This window comes from Rhinolophus sinicus, chromosome 17 (genome assembly GCF_057876585.1).
Source record: "Rhinolophus sinicus isolate RSI-liver-muscle chromosome 17, RSI-T2T, whole genome shotgun sequence".
Classification (NCBI taxonomy): domain Eukaryota; kingdom Metazoa; phylum Chordata; class Mammalia; order Chiroptera; family Rhinolophidae; genus Rhinolophus; species Rhinolophus sinicus.
Genome location: NC_142517.1, coordinates 60,017,078 through 60,031,249, shown reverse-complemented (window position 1 = coordinate 60,031,249; position 14,172 = coordinate 60,017,078). Strand labels below are relative to the sequence as shown.

The 14,172-nt window shown below is 40.1% G+C and overlaps 1 protein-coding gene across 1 annotated transcript in view; it reads right to left on the bottom strand.

Annotated features, from left to right (window-relative positions):
- Window positions 1-12,920, bottom strand: part of MUC13 (mucin 13, cell surface associated) — a 29,174-nt gene extending 16,254 nt beyond the window's left edge. Inside the window, exons 1-4 of the mRNA XM_074330629.2 lie at window positions 12,736-12,920; window positions 8,930-9,502; window positions 4,735-4,848; window positions 2,957-3,063 (exon numbers count right to left, since the gene is read on the bottom strand). Of these exons, the coding sequence (XP_074186730.2) occupies window positions 2,957-3,063; window positions 4,735-4,848; window positions 8,930-9,502; window positions 12,736-12,787 (846 nt within the window). The 5' untranslated portion in view covers window positions 12,788-12,920. The remainder of the gene's footprint in view (window positions 1-2,956; window positions 3,064-4,734; window positions 4,849-8,929; window positions 9,503-12,735) is intronic.
- Window positions 12,921-14,172: the final 1,252 nt, after the last annotated feature.

Here is a 14,172-nt window from a genome sequence, read left to right as displayed (position 1 = left end):
GTGCTCTAACCAACCTGAGCCTTCAGGCCGCCCCTTAAGTTTGTCTTTTCAAAGTCATGGTAAAGTTCCGCATATTTGTTAGACTTATCTATATGCATGCATCAATTTCCCCAAGGAACTCTTCTTTCATTGCCTACCTTGCCCAAGGAATTATGCCAGGGTACTAAGAGATTTAAAAATTGGGCAGACCCAATCTACCATGGCAGTTCAAAGAAAGTTTCTTCCATAATTTGCATAATTTTTCTCTTTGAACCTTACTTTTCTCATTGGAAAGCTTGACATAGCAGTAATTTCTACCGTGGAGGGCTATAATGTGTATAAAATGAGATGGAATATATGACACACAGCTTTGTGTGCTGGAAGGGGCTCCAGAGCAGATGGATCTTATTAGGCTTGACTTGGGTTCTAAGAGCAGAGACAACTCTAGATACTTATAGAGAAGTAGCCAGAGATAAAGCTAGAACTTCTGGCAGGGGTGAGGTGGACGTTGGCTGAAGGGCCCAGTTAGAACATAAGATCTTTGATGCCAAGAATGGGGTTTATTTTTTCTTTCTTATGATACAACTTCCTCCACCCCCACCCCACAGCCCTCAGCATAGGGCAACTCCCAGGAAAAGTTCAATAAACATTGGTTGACTGATGATGGAATGAATTTTAAATGTGAAAGACATGACCTTGGACATGTCTTCCCCTCTTTGGGCCCCAGTCTCCATATTTATTGCATGAGTGTTGAACTGGGTTGGTGCAACATTTTTATAATCCATGATTTTTTTCTTATGTTTCTCCCCATGGTGACCCCACATTTTAAAAGATTGTGGCCACCAATGTGACTTAAAAAGATGTTAACTAATTTCTCTTTTATTCTAGTCAAATTCAAATAAATTTGATGCTCTAGTTAGTCTGGGCAGCCTTATATCCAGAATAGGTCCACATTCCTTTTAATTCTTTTAAATATTAGGAATAGCTGGTGTATCTGTAAACCATTAGGTCACTGGGAATCAACTTAGGAACGAATTCCCTGGACAATGTCCAAGATCCTTCAGTTCCCCTGCTGACCACTGCCCGTTTAATTTTCTTAATCCCAATGAAGAGATTGTGAAATTAGCATCTGGTATAGAAGAAAGGTTTTCCTTTTTTTTTTCTTTTTTTTTTTTTCTCTTCTAGGTCACGCTTGAGGATGTTGGGATATACATCTCTCAGTCTGAACAGCTATAAGTAAGGTTGACAAGAAGCCAGGTACTATGCAAACAGGCCTGCCTGGTCTCCACTACACAACAGAGCCAGGTAGTGAGGAGAAGGAGAAGCAGCTGTGTGGTCAGGCAGATCTGGGTGCAAATTCCAACCTCCTACATCATCAGCTGAAGTGACCTTCAGTCAGTTCCTTCACTGATCCTCGACTGCCTCATCCACAAAATAGTATTATCTCCCTCATGAGGCTATTTTGAGAATTAGAAATAGTGCCCATAAAATGCCAGACACAGCATACAACAGGGGGGACTCCAAATCCCTCTGCGGACTACCATTTGGATCTAGCTATGTAGAAAATGGACCCTGGGAGAGTTCTCAAGGCCTGAGCTAGGACTGCCCTGGCTACAAAGTCTGCTAAGACGACCTTGAAGAAAGTAAATTGTCTCTATTTTCCTACCTCTAGGAGTTGCAAGGGAGTTCTGGCATATCCCTTTTAGACAAAAGCCTCTTCAAAATTATAAGAATGCTCTATCTCCTCCTGGGTCCCCCTGGGACCATCAAAACCTGACTGAGATCAAGTCTCTAAACTGGTCTCTGAAGACCAGGGCACAGGCCTGTGGCTGGAGGGGGCTTTTGGACACTCAGACCCGAAGCAAGTTTGGGAAAGGCAGTGGCCACCGTGGCCAGTGCTCTGTAAAACCATGCGACACAACCAAGGGAATCCCTGGAAATAGGAACATATTGATGTTGCCTTCTTCAATGTACTGACTGTCTATCATCGAAGCTGGCAAATAGGAATGCAGATCCAGGATAAGAGAAGTCATGGCCAGCTGGCCCATCGGGCACAGGTGGGATGACAGATGGGCCAGGGCAAGTCCTGGGAAACAGCAGCCACGCTGTTTATCCCAGCAGTGTCAGGCACCGGCCATTCCATCATCAGTACTAGTTCTGTCTGTACAATCTGGAAAATCATTTGGATAATTGTTTTTCACACTTTACCAATTCTAATGACAAAACTCGTTTGTAATGATATAATTCTGAATTAAAGGATATTACCATAGAATAAGACTGTAGCTTTTAAAGTCTTACTAAACTTTGAGAAACACTGGCTAGAGGCCCTCTGCAGGTCCCTTCCAGGTCTAACAGCTGTGCTTCTAGAAGGGAGAGCTCATTTTGACCCTCCCACTCACTCACAATAATTCAAAATGAAATGAAGCTGTTGTTCATTTTGACATTTTTGACAGTGGGGAAAAAAAGTAACAGATATCAATTCAGATGGAGTTTCTCTTCCAGACCTTACAAAAAAAGTCATACTAGCACAGAAATGTATGCAAGTTGGAATGTCTAAAGAAAACAAACAAACTTCTTTACATTTTTTTCTCTTCAATGCTGTGGAAATAATTTATTTTAGAACATCATTATATTTATCTGTCCATTTAAAAATATTATGATAGTTTATGTAACGATGAGTACGGTGTGGCTGGAGAAAGCTTCTAAAGGACCTCTGCTGAGCCAGGCGTTACTTAGAGGTGCAGCGTGCTGGGGAAGCCCATGGGTCCCAGAAGGGGACCTGGGTCACCGGGCAGTAGTAGCATCCAGGGGGCTCAGGACAGCTACTGTCGGCTAACCAGTAAGGGTGTATTTCATTATTTCAACAATTGGAACAACTGTACCAGTGTGGGCCACCTGAATTTCCAGCCCTACGCTCTGCAACTCGGTGTTAGAATAAAGAATTCTTATACAGGAAGGAAGGTTGGATGATACTTACAAATTTAATAACTTTTATATGTAATCGTTGATAGGCTGCAGACATTTTATCTTCCAAGTTAGATGTGTCTGATATGCTTACTGTAATTTTTCCAGGGAATATCATTCCTGAAATTCAAGCAGAATCTTTCTGTAATGTTTCAATGTAAAGAGGGTCATTTTTATTTTGTTTAAAACATACATTTAAAAAATTCTAAACAATATATGATGATACTACAGGGAGTGTGGAAATATGAAAAATGTTACCCCAAATCCTACCCAACCTAACACCACCTTTTTCATTTTGGTATAAGGGATCCCCCGCTTTTCAAAAGTTTGCTTTATGAAAGACCTACGTTACTATCTGTTTTTGCTAATCAAAAGAAACCTGAAGAGAATTTTTGCTTTTATGAAAAAAGGTGAAAATTGAAAATAGCAGTCAGCATTTTTTTTTGCAGTGAGCTGTTATAGAGGCAGCACGTACCCTGGGCAGTGAGAGTGGTCATACCAGCTCCTTTCCCGGGAACCGTACTCAGTGTCTCGGCATCCAGCTGCCAGAGCTTTGAATTCTGTCTGTGAGCATCTGTGCCTTATCTAGATTTAGTTTGTGCATCCACTAGCACGATGTGTCCTAAGGTAATTGCTTCTTCATGTTATGCCATGTCAGCTTACAAAAGGTTTCACAGGACCGTTGTACTTTCAGTTAGTGGGGGAAACCTGTATTTCTCCCAGCTCCCTTTTTCCTATCCAAAGTTTATATGTTTATAATTCCAGGTTTATAGCATGAATCTTCTTTACTTATTATTATATAATAAGTGTTTTCCCAAACCATTACCTATCGTGGTTTGGGACAGTCTTCACAACTATCATGTTTTAAAGCTGCATAATATTCTATGATATACATATATATATATATATATATATATATATATATATCCCTTCAAAAGGGGGGAAAAGGTTGCAATGGACATCTTCATGCCTAAGCCTAAGCCTTTCTATATTTTGGGGTCATTTACTTAGAGTGGATCCCCAGAAATGAGATTACTAGTGCTAAAAATAAGAACACCATTTTGACTTTTGAAATATCTCTAATCCCGGTGGACAATAGTATACATTTGTTTTCTATACAATTGATCTGCTCTGGCAAGGGGGGATATTTCTCATTCATGAAACAGATAATAGTTTATAACACAGGAAACAGCCTTGGACCTTCGTAGCACCCAGCTGATCTAACCAAAACAGTATTATGTCAAGTTTATGGTGATTTGCTCCAAAAGCCCATTTCTAGAGCTGAGAGGCTCTTAAGTTTCTAAAAGTGGGGTTTGCTGTTATGGAGCAAGCACATTCTATGACAGAGAACTGAACTATGGTCACAAGACCCGGGTTCCAGGCTTGTCTAACAGTGTGGTCTTAGGCATACCCTCTTATTCTATGTCAGTGTCCTCATGGAATGGCACTACTTTGTGTTTGTGCAGTCTTTATACTTTTCCAGGGCCTCTGACAACTATCATTCTCATTTTGTCCTCGTAGCATCATTTCCTTGAACAGATAAAGTAAAGGGACACATCTACTGCCAGACCTTCAGGACTAACTCACAAATCTGACTTGGCCAATTTCCTCTCACATTTAATCCCACTGAGACAAAGGCAGAAGCCATTTTTCTATTTTGCTGGCCTTTGTTGCCTCCAAATTTCCCTCTACCTCTAGTATTCTGGAAAATCTTTTTGCCATTATTTTAAGTTTTTAATTCCACTTTAGGCATTAGATGCAGCTCTGCATGGTTCATCCTTTGTAACTCACCTTTATTGCATTTGGAAGAGTTATAGTAATATCCCTCTACACACAGGCAAAAATGATCCGTACTCAGATTAACACATGAAGAATCACCTCCGCAGGAATCTTTTTGGCAAAGACCTGAGGTAGAGAAGAAAGAGATGGAAACAGAGCAACAAATAACATCCAGAAACATACTTTTACATGTTCACGCCTCCCTCCTGGGGCACTTCTATTCCTTTGTTGTGTTACTCCAGGGCACGTGCTTAGAAGAGCTAGAAACAAGTACACATTTTCTTATGTAGCTAGAGAGTTTGTTGCTGAAATTCTGGAAGCAAGTGCTTGTCAACAATAAAGGTCAGAGGTTGGGGGGCAAGAGTCTGCTCAGAGCCGTCTTCTAATTCCAAGGAGTCAAGAATCTTTGGATCGCAAGGAACCTCCGGAACTTTGATGTCTGATCCTGTAACACTAGATAGTCCGCCCCAAAACTGTTGTAGAGAAAGCATCACATTTTTAGGACGGTATAAATAACTGTTTTATAGGGAGGAATAGGCAAGACACTCCAAAAAGAAACTAGAGGTTATATTCTAGTTAGCATACGTGGTATACAGATCCATAAAGAAAGGAGAGGGATGTTAAAGGGAGAGTGTAGATTAATTCAGTGAAAATTCTAAGAGGAATTCATGAACAGACACTCTCCTCTGGCTTTCTGAGTGGACAACTTAAATAAATGGTGAGAATAATATCGCAACTGTTCCCATACCACTGGCCAGGACTCCCACGCCAGGTAGGGTGTAGCATCTTTCCTATCTCCAGAGATCTGATGGGATCCAGGGAAGAAAGTTATGTCAGTGGCCAAATGGTGATCTTGGCTGGCCATTTTCTTCATCTCTGTCAAATGAAATGATTCTGAGCTTTGATTTCTTAGTAAACTAAATGTCTGACAACCTTCAGAGCTGTCTGAATGCTTATGAACCTCTAGATAGAAATAGATTTTTAAAAACAATCTACACATAAGGTACAATGTGTATAACATGCTCTCTTTTGTGATAAAAAAGTGGAATATATACAAACACATAAATATGTATGTTTATATTTGTATAGATTATCTCTGGAGGAGACACAAGAAACTGGCCATAAAATTGGTTTCTGGGGAAGGAAACCGACAGTCTGGGTCTTAGAGATTTAGGATGAGAGCGAGACTTAGTTTCTACTGCATATATTTTGCCCTGTTTAAGCTTCTTTTTCCATAACTATGGACCTAATTTACTTTTATTAAAAAATATAAAATAAGGCCAGCACGGCGGCTCAGGAGGTTGGAGCTCCATGCTCCTAATGCTGAAGGCTGCCGGTTCGATTCCCACATGGGCCAGTGGGCTCTCAACCACAAGGTTGCCAGTTCAACTCCCGCAAGGGATGGTGGGCAGCGCCTCTTGCAACTAACAACAGTAACTAGACCTGGAGCTGAGCTGCGCCCTCCACAACTATGATTGATAGGACAACAAATTGACTTGGAAAAAATTATGGAAGTATACATTGTTACTCAATAAAGTCCTGCTCCCCTTCCCCAATAAAATCTCTCTCTCTCTCTCTCTCTCTCTCTCTCTCTCTATATATATATATATATATATATATATATATATATATATATATAAAGATATATATATCTATATATATCTATATATATATATATGTAAAATAAAATAGTGCTGATGAGAATGTGGAGCAATATTGCAGTGGGAATGCAAAATGGCACAGCCACTTTGGAAGACAGTTTGGAGATTTCTTATAAAAGTAAACATACTCTTACCAGAGGATCCAGCAATCACACTCCTCAGTATTTACCCAAAGGAGCTGAAAACTTAGTCCATTCAAAAACCTACACACAAGTATTTGTAACAGCTTTATTCATAATTGCCAAAACTTGGAACCAAGTAAGATGTCCTTTAGTAGGTGAATGAATAAACAAACTGTGGTCCATCCAGATGACAGAATATTATTCAGTGCTAAAAAGAAATGAGCTTTTCAGCACTGAATAATAATCAGGCCATGAAAAGATGTGCAGGAAACTTAAATGCATATTGCTAAGTGAAAGAAGCCAATCTGAGAGTACATATTGTAGGATTCCAACTACATGACATTCTAGAGAAGAGACAACTATGAGATGGTAAAAAGATCAGACATCGCCAGGGGTTGGCGCAAGAGAAGAATGAATAGGTGGAACGTAGAAGATTTTTAGGGCAGTGAAAGTACTTTATGTGATACTATAATGATAGACACATAGATACCATTTTTCAAAACTCATAGAATGTACCAACACCATCAGTGAACCCCGATGAAACTGTGGACTATGGGTGATCATGAGGTGTCATCAGCTGTAACAAAGGTACCCTTTGATGAGGGACGTTGGTAATGACTGAGGCTGCGCATATGTAACGTCAGGGGTATATGAGAAACCTCTGTACCTTCCTCTCAATTTTGCTGTGAATCCAAAACTGCTCTAAAAAATAAAGTCTACTTTAAAATTTTATTTTAAAGAGTTAAAAAATGCTGCATGACCAAAAGGAGGCATAGTGCAGTGTCTAATAAACAGTAAGGCTTACCCTTCTGACAAGGTGAAAGTCAATATTCTAAGTGAAGCAAGTAGCTTTAAAAAAAAAAAAAAAAAAAAAAAAAAGGCCTCAGTCACTTTGCAACGATGATTAGGAAATCCTAGGGAAGAAACTGAGCACAACTCCACTTTGGATCCACCAGACAAATAACTCCTGGAATGCTTTCTCTCTGGCAATAAAGGACTGACAGCTTGTTCTTTGTGTCAGGAATAAAGTCAGGGGATGTTTCAGCTGGAAGGTTTTGGTGGTTATTTGGTTCAGTTACACCTTAACACAGATGAGTAAGTGGAAGCCCAGAACAAAGTGGTTTGCCCCATCTCCCCCCGTTAGTGACAGAGCCAGAACAGAGAGTGTCTGGGGAAGCAGAAATGGCTTAGAAAAGCTCCCTTTCCTGACTCTAGGAGAGCTGATTATGTAGCTGTGTCCCGCTTGACCTAGCCTGCAGAGTAGCCCCTCCCAACATGAAAGACTGGGAACCAGGCCTTAGATACAGGCTCTGGCTCCATTTGCTTAACCATCTACTCTTTAGATCTATCAAGGAACACTGGGGAAGTCGAAAGACATGAGTGTACGGAGACATCAACTTGCTCTTTGACCTTGGGCAAGTTGCTGACCTCGCTGGGCCTCCATTTCCCAATCTGAGAATGACAGGGTTTATCTAGACCCTTCAAGCTTAGGTTTGAGGATTCTTTTAGACAAGGAATTGGCAAACTATGACTCATGAGCCAAATCTGGTCAATCTTCTGTTTTTATAAATTCAGTTTTATTGATACACAGCCAGGCCTATTCATTTATATATTGACTATGACTGCTCTTATGTTAAAATGGCAGAGTGGAGTAGTTGTAAGAGAGACTGTATTGTGGGTCACAAAACCTAAAATATTTACTAGTTTACCTTTATTGATAGGTTTGTTGACCCCTATTCTAGACCAACCCTTGGGAAATGAGTCAAATGGTTTATTTCAATAACTTTGGCTTGAGGCCAACTGTCATCTCTTAGACAGTATCCCTAGAATATCTGTCCTTTGGACAATGGCCCAGGTCATGTCTAGGACTATATCAGTACTGCTGTTGTTTGGCTTTTTGTCTCTCAGGATCAAATTCCAAAAATTGGCTCAAACTCCAAATTGTGATCAGCCACCATCATAACTTGTCCTATTTTTCAATCACATCTGATAAGGAGCAGGATAGAACTTACTCCTTCTTTAGGTAAAGGAGCAAGACCAGTGGGGCTAAAGAGTTGTGCTTATTTGAACCTGGCCTTCACAAACAAGCTGAAACTATTTCCAAAAACCTCCTAAGGAGAGGGCAGGTGGAAAATAGCTGTCATAAAGTCCAAGTTCACAAAATATTTCACATCTAGCAAATAGCTTGAGGTAGGGTGGATAGGAAGGAAAGGAGAACAGAATGGAACTGAGCATAATTTTTTAGGGTCTCTGCCATCACTACTAACCTTTGTGACTCAGATTTTTGAATTACAAGGGTTCATATCCAAGGAAAACTTGAGTTTCTTTATACCCACTTCCTTACCCCAGTAGAACATACTTGTCTACCATCCTCCACAATGCTATGATTCCTCAGTGAGGCATCTTTGAGGGAGTCCCTCTTACCTGTGGTATCAGGATTTGGGTTGTTGGTGTTTGATGAAGTGACATCACTGGAAGTCACTGAAGAAACAGCGGTGCTAGTAGGTGCAGTAGTGGCGGTAGGATTTGCAGAAGGTGTTGGGGTAGCAGATGCCGTCACTGTGGTGGTAGGATTTGCAGGAGGTGTTGGGGTAGTAGTTGTCGTCACTGTGGTGGTAGGATTTGCAGGAGGTGTTGGGGTAGTAGTTGTCGTCACTGTGGTGGTAGGATTTGCAGGAGGTGTTGGGGTAGTAGTTGTCGTCACTGTGGTGGTAGGATTTGCAGGAGGTGTTGGGGTAGTAGTTGTCGTCACTGTGGTGGTAGGATTTGCAGGAGGTGTTGGGGTAGTAGTTGTCGTCACTGTGGTGGTAGGGTTTGCAGGAGGTGTTGGGGTAGTAGTTGTCGTCACTGTGGTGGTAGGGTTTGCAGGAGGTGTTGGGGTAGTAGTTGTCGTCACTGTGGTGGTAGGATTTGCAGGAGGTGTTGGGGTAGTAGTTGTCGTCACTGTGGTGGTAGGATTTGCAGGAGATGTTGGGGCAACTGAGTTTTGGCTGGTGGCTGGATGAACAAAAATACCAAGTTTCAGAAGATAGAACATTGAATACATAATGGCAGTTACTATTATTTAATATTAGAGTTGACCCTTTAACAAAGCAGGTTTGAACTCTGTGAGTCCACTTATACTCAGATTTAAAAAACTTAAACACACTTTGTTCAAAGGTCAGCTATACTTAGTACCCAAGCCATTATTTTCCGAAAAATAAATACAGCAAGTCCTTGAATAACTGCGTTTCATTTAACATTGTTTGGCTATGATGTTATTGAGATGATGTAGGAACTTAACGCTTGTTTATTCAATTAGCCTATGGTAAAATTGGTTTGATTCTACATCGTTTTACTTAAAGTCACATAACCTATCGATGACGTTAACTGAGGAATTACTGTATAGTTGATGAAATTAAAAATGAAAATACGTGACTACTTCCAAACAAACACACACACAAAAACCCATAACAATAAAATTAAAAATTAAACAGACAAAACTGGGAAAATGTTATTAAAATATGACAAAGAGTTAATATGTATTAAGATGTAATATCATCACCCTAAATGTAAATGGACTGAACTCACCAACAAAAAGTCACAGAGTAGCAGACTGGATCAAAACCCAACCATATGCTGTCTCAAAGAGACACATCTCAGCTACAAGAACAAATATAGATTCAAAGTGAAAGGGTGGAAAACGATACTCCAAGCAAATGGCATCCAGAGAAAAGTGGGTATAGCCATACTTACATCTGATGAAACAGACTTCAGGATAAATAAGGTAACAAGAGACAAAGATGGACATTTCATAATGATAAAGGGGATGATATAACAAGAAGACATAACACTTATCATTACACACGCTTCCAATCAGGAAGCATCAGAATATATAAAGCAACTACTAACAGAACTAAAGGGAGAAACTGACAAAAACACATAGTAGGGGACCTAAATATGCCATTGACAGCTATGAATAGGTCATCCAAACAGAAAATCAATAAGGAAATATCAGCCTTAAATGGCACATTAGATCAAATCTACACAATTGACATTTACAGAGCATTTCATCCTAGAACACCAGACTATACATTCTTTTCTAGTGTCCATGGAACATTCTCAAGGATAGACCATATGTTGGGACGCAAAACTAGCCTCAGCAAATTTAAGAAGATTGAAATCATACCAAGCATATTCCCAGACCCCAAGGCTTTGAAATTGGAGGTCAACTACAAAAAGAAAATGGGAAATACCACAAATATGTGGAGATTAAACAACATGCTATTAAAGGATGAGTGAGTCAAAGAAGAAATAAAAGCAGAGATCAAAAGATACATAAAAACAAATGAGAATGAAAATACATCATATCAAAATTATTTGGATGCAGCAAAAGCAGTATTAAGAGGGAAATTTATATGGTTACAGGCCTATCTCAAGAAACAAGAAAAATTCCAAATAATAAACAACCTAATATTACATCTTAAAGAACTAGAAAAAGAAGAACAAATGTAAACCCAAAGTCAGCAGAAAGAAGGAAATAATAAAAATTAGAGCAGTACAGGGGTGGCCGGTCAGCTTAGTTAGCTAGAGAGTGGTACTAGTACTGTGTTTCCCCGAAAATAAGTCCTAGCCGGACCATCAGTTCTAATGCGTCTTTTGGAGCAAAATTAATATAAGACCGGGAATATAATATAATATACCAGGTAATATAATATAATATAACATAATATAATATAAAATACCGGGCCTTATATTAATTTTTGCTCCAAAAGATGCATTAGAGCTGATGGTCCGGCTAGGTCTTATTTTCAGGGAAACACGGTATATGGTGATGGAAGGAGAACTGACTCTGAGTGGTGAACCCACATGCAATATATAGATGATGTATTATAGAAATGTAACTTGAAACCTATGTAATTTTACTAAGCAATGTCACCCCAAGTTTTTTAAAAAAGATGTAATATCTTTTATGTCTATAGTTGCGGAACTGTCAGTCTGGGTTTAATATTTCTCACGGTCTTCAGTGAGGACAATTGAAAATGTCACCAGATGGCGCTGTTACAACCTGGCAGTGGATTCCTTTGTCCTGCTGTTTAAAACAATTGCCCCAATTTCCATTACACAGCATTTTAGCCATTCATAGGTATGAAGGAAAAAAGCGAAGGGGTGTGTTTAAAGAATGATGAAATAAAAATACCTCATTAAATGTGGATTAAACTTTTCAAAAATATTTTTCTAGTAATGTTTACACATGAATAATTCTAGATACATGAACTTTTTAGAGTAAGATGAATAGAGATGATCTTTGTCCTAAGGGCTCTGGTGATCATCAAAGGTGCCTTTCCAACTCGTAGGAGCCCCTGACATACGGGGTAGTAAACTCTTAGTGATCCAGTGATCAGTTTTCTAGAATCCTTAATTCTCTTTAAGAACTCTGACATGGACAATCAGTTAAAAAAAATAAATAAAAGTTTTAGTGAGGAAGCAATTCCTAAATCCTTGGCTATAGACAACTGCTGAAGAGGCTACCTGACTCCCCCATGGGTCTGTGAGCCCCCGGATGGCAGAATCTGGCTCTTCCCTTTGAACAGGGCCTGGTTTAAATAGTCATTCTGAAATGTTGAAGAGATAAGCAATTGCTCTTCCAGGCGCAAGAAAATAATCTACCAGTTGGCCATGTTGACTGCTGCTACTCCTATTCCTGCTGCTATTCTCCTTTCTTAAGGGTTTACCTTGTGCCTGATAGTATCTGTGACATAGATAAGAGCGAGGCATTTGATAGAAGAGCCCACCAATACTCAGATGGATTAAGGGATGTGCCTGGGGTTAACCTTAATTCCCATGTGAAAGGGGTCAAAAGACTCTTGATGGCAGAAGCAGGGACTAAACCAGGTCCCTGCGCTGCATTAGGGCCCAATGACATCTGGGGCCAAAGAGAAGGCTACTTCAGGGCACCAGGCCCTTGGAACTTACTATGCCATTCTTGTTGGGCCTCAGGAACACTCAAAGGACAAATCTCTGGTTTGCTGAACCCCAAATCTTAGTCCAGGGGCCTCTTTACTACTGCTCTATCTTCCTTCATCACAAACAGAAATGCCTTGTGTCTTTGAGCTGAGTTGGAGAGAAAATTTCATCCACAAAATAGTCCACTTCTTAGACTGAGGGAATTTGTAGGGGAAGCCTGTTGATTCCACCTCAAAGACAACAAACATGATTAAAAGAATTAAAAATGTTTAAATGTTCCTTACCTGAGGTTACAAAAAGGAGAGCGAGAAGAGTGAGGTGAGTGAAGGTTTTCATTTTTGATCTTCTTGCTAGGTAATCCAAGGAGGAAATGATTTCCCCCCCAACTACCTTTAGTTTTAACTCTCTTTCAGGTACAAAGTCCAGTCATTAACTGACGTCAAACAGCCAATGGCAATTACTAGTTAGGGTTTGGCCATATACTATAGATCTGCTCTGAGCCTTTGAGATAGAAGAGATGAATCTGGTCTTATGGACTATTTTTCTGTCTCATAATCCAAAATAACTCAGGACAGCTCAAACATCCTTAGGAGGTGGGGTAGTGGTGGTAGTTAATCTCTTCAAACTTCAAATGACCCCAAGCTACCATCTTTTAGGTGGTCACCTTTCCTTTAAACACCCAATGAAATAGTCTGTGCTCGACTCACCCCCAGTTGAGTGCAGGAAATCCATTTCCCTCCAGCTGTAGTTCCGAGAATCCCTGAGGAGTACTTATGTGTTTCCCTAGACTGTTTGTGACTTAGCTTTTGTCACCTTTCACTGTGCATGACCACTCTGCGCCTCCCTGACCATCATGTCTAGCGACTTTGTAATCATGTCTCCAAGCTTCCATGGCTCTCCATAGATCACTATACCTGGATACAGCCCCCATAACTGTCCTCAGACAGAGTTAACATCAAATTGTAGCATTTAACCTAACTTGACCGAAGGCTTGTGGGTGACAGGTCAAGAAGGGGGAAAATACAGCACAGAAAAGGGAAAAACAAAACAGATGACAATCTCTTTACTCCTGGTCATGTTCCTGCCTCACAGCTCCTCTACTCACCTGTTGCGCCTCAGACCCTGACCTCTCACCACATTTCAGGAACCAGCTTTATCAATTGGAGGAGGGTTTTCTTAACCTAGTCCTCCCGCCTTAAAATCCAAGACCCCAACTCCCCTGAGTCTAGCCCCAACCTCCAATAACCCCTTGTGAATATTAGCCAAAGTTTTAACTCTGACCTTAGTGAAAACAAATTTTTAAATATTATTTACACAGCAGGTTAGTTTCTTGTTGTCCCACAAGTCTCCATTCAGGAATGGGATTTGGGGTTGGCTCTTGCATAGCAGAGAGGCCAATTTTAATATTTTTCCCAAGCAAAGACACCTCTCAGGCCTATATGTTGTGCTGTTATTCTCAGCTTGAATGATGCCTGGCACCAGGAGTGAAACAAAAGCCTTTAAAAAAAATGTCCTTTTTCTTTTAAAACTCACTTTATTGAGGTAGGTATAATTTGCATCAGTAAATAAATCCATTTAAAGTATAAAATTCCATGAGTTTTGATAGATGTATAAACATGTGAAGCCACCATTATAATCAATATTGGAACATTCTATCACACCCAGAAGCTTCCTCTTGCCCCTTTACAGACCATTCCTCCCTCCACCCTGAACCCCAGGCA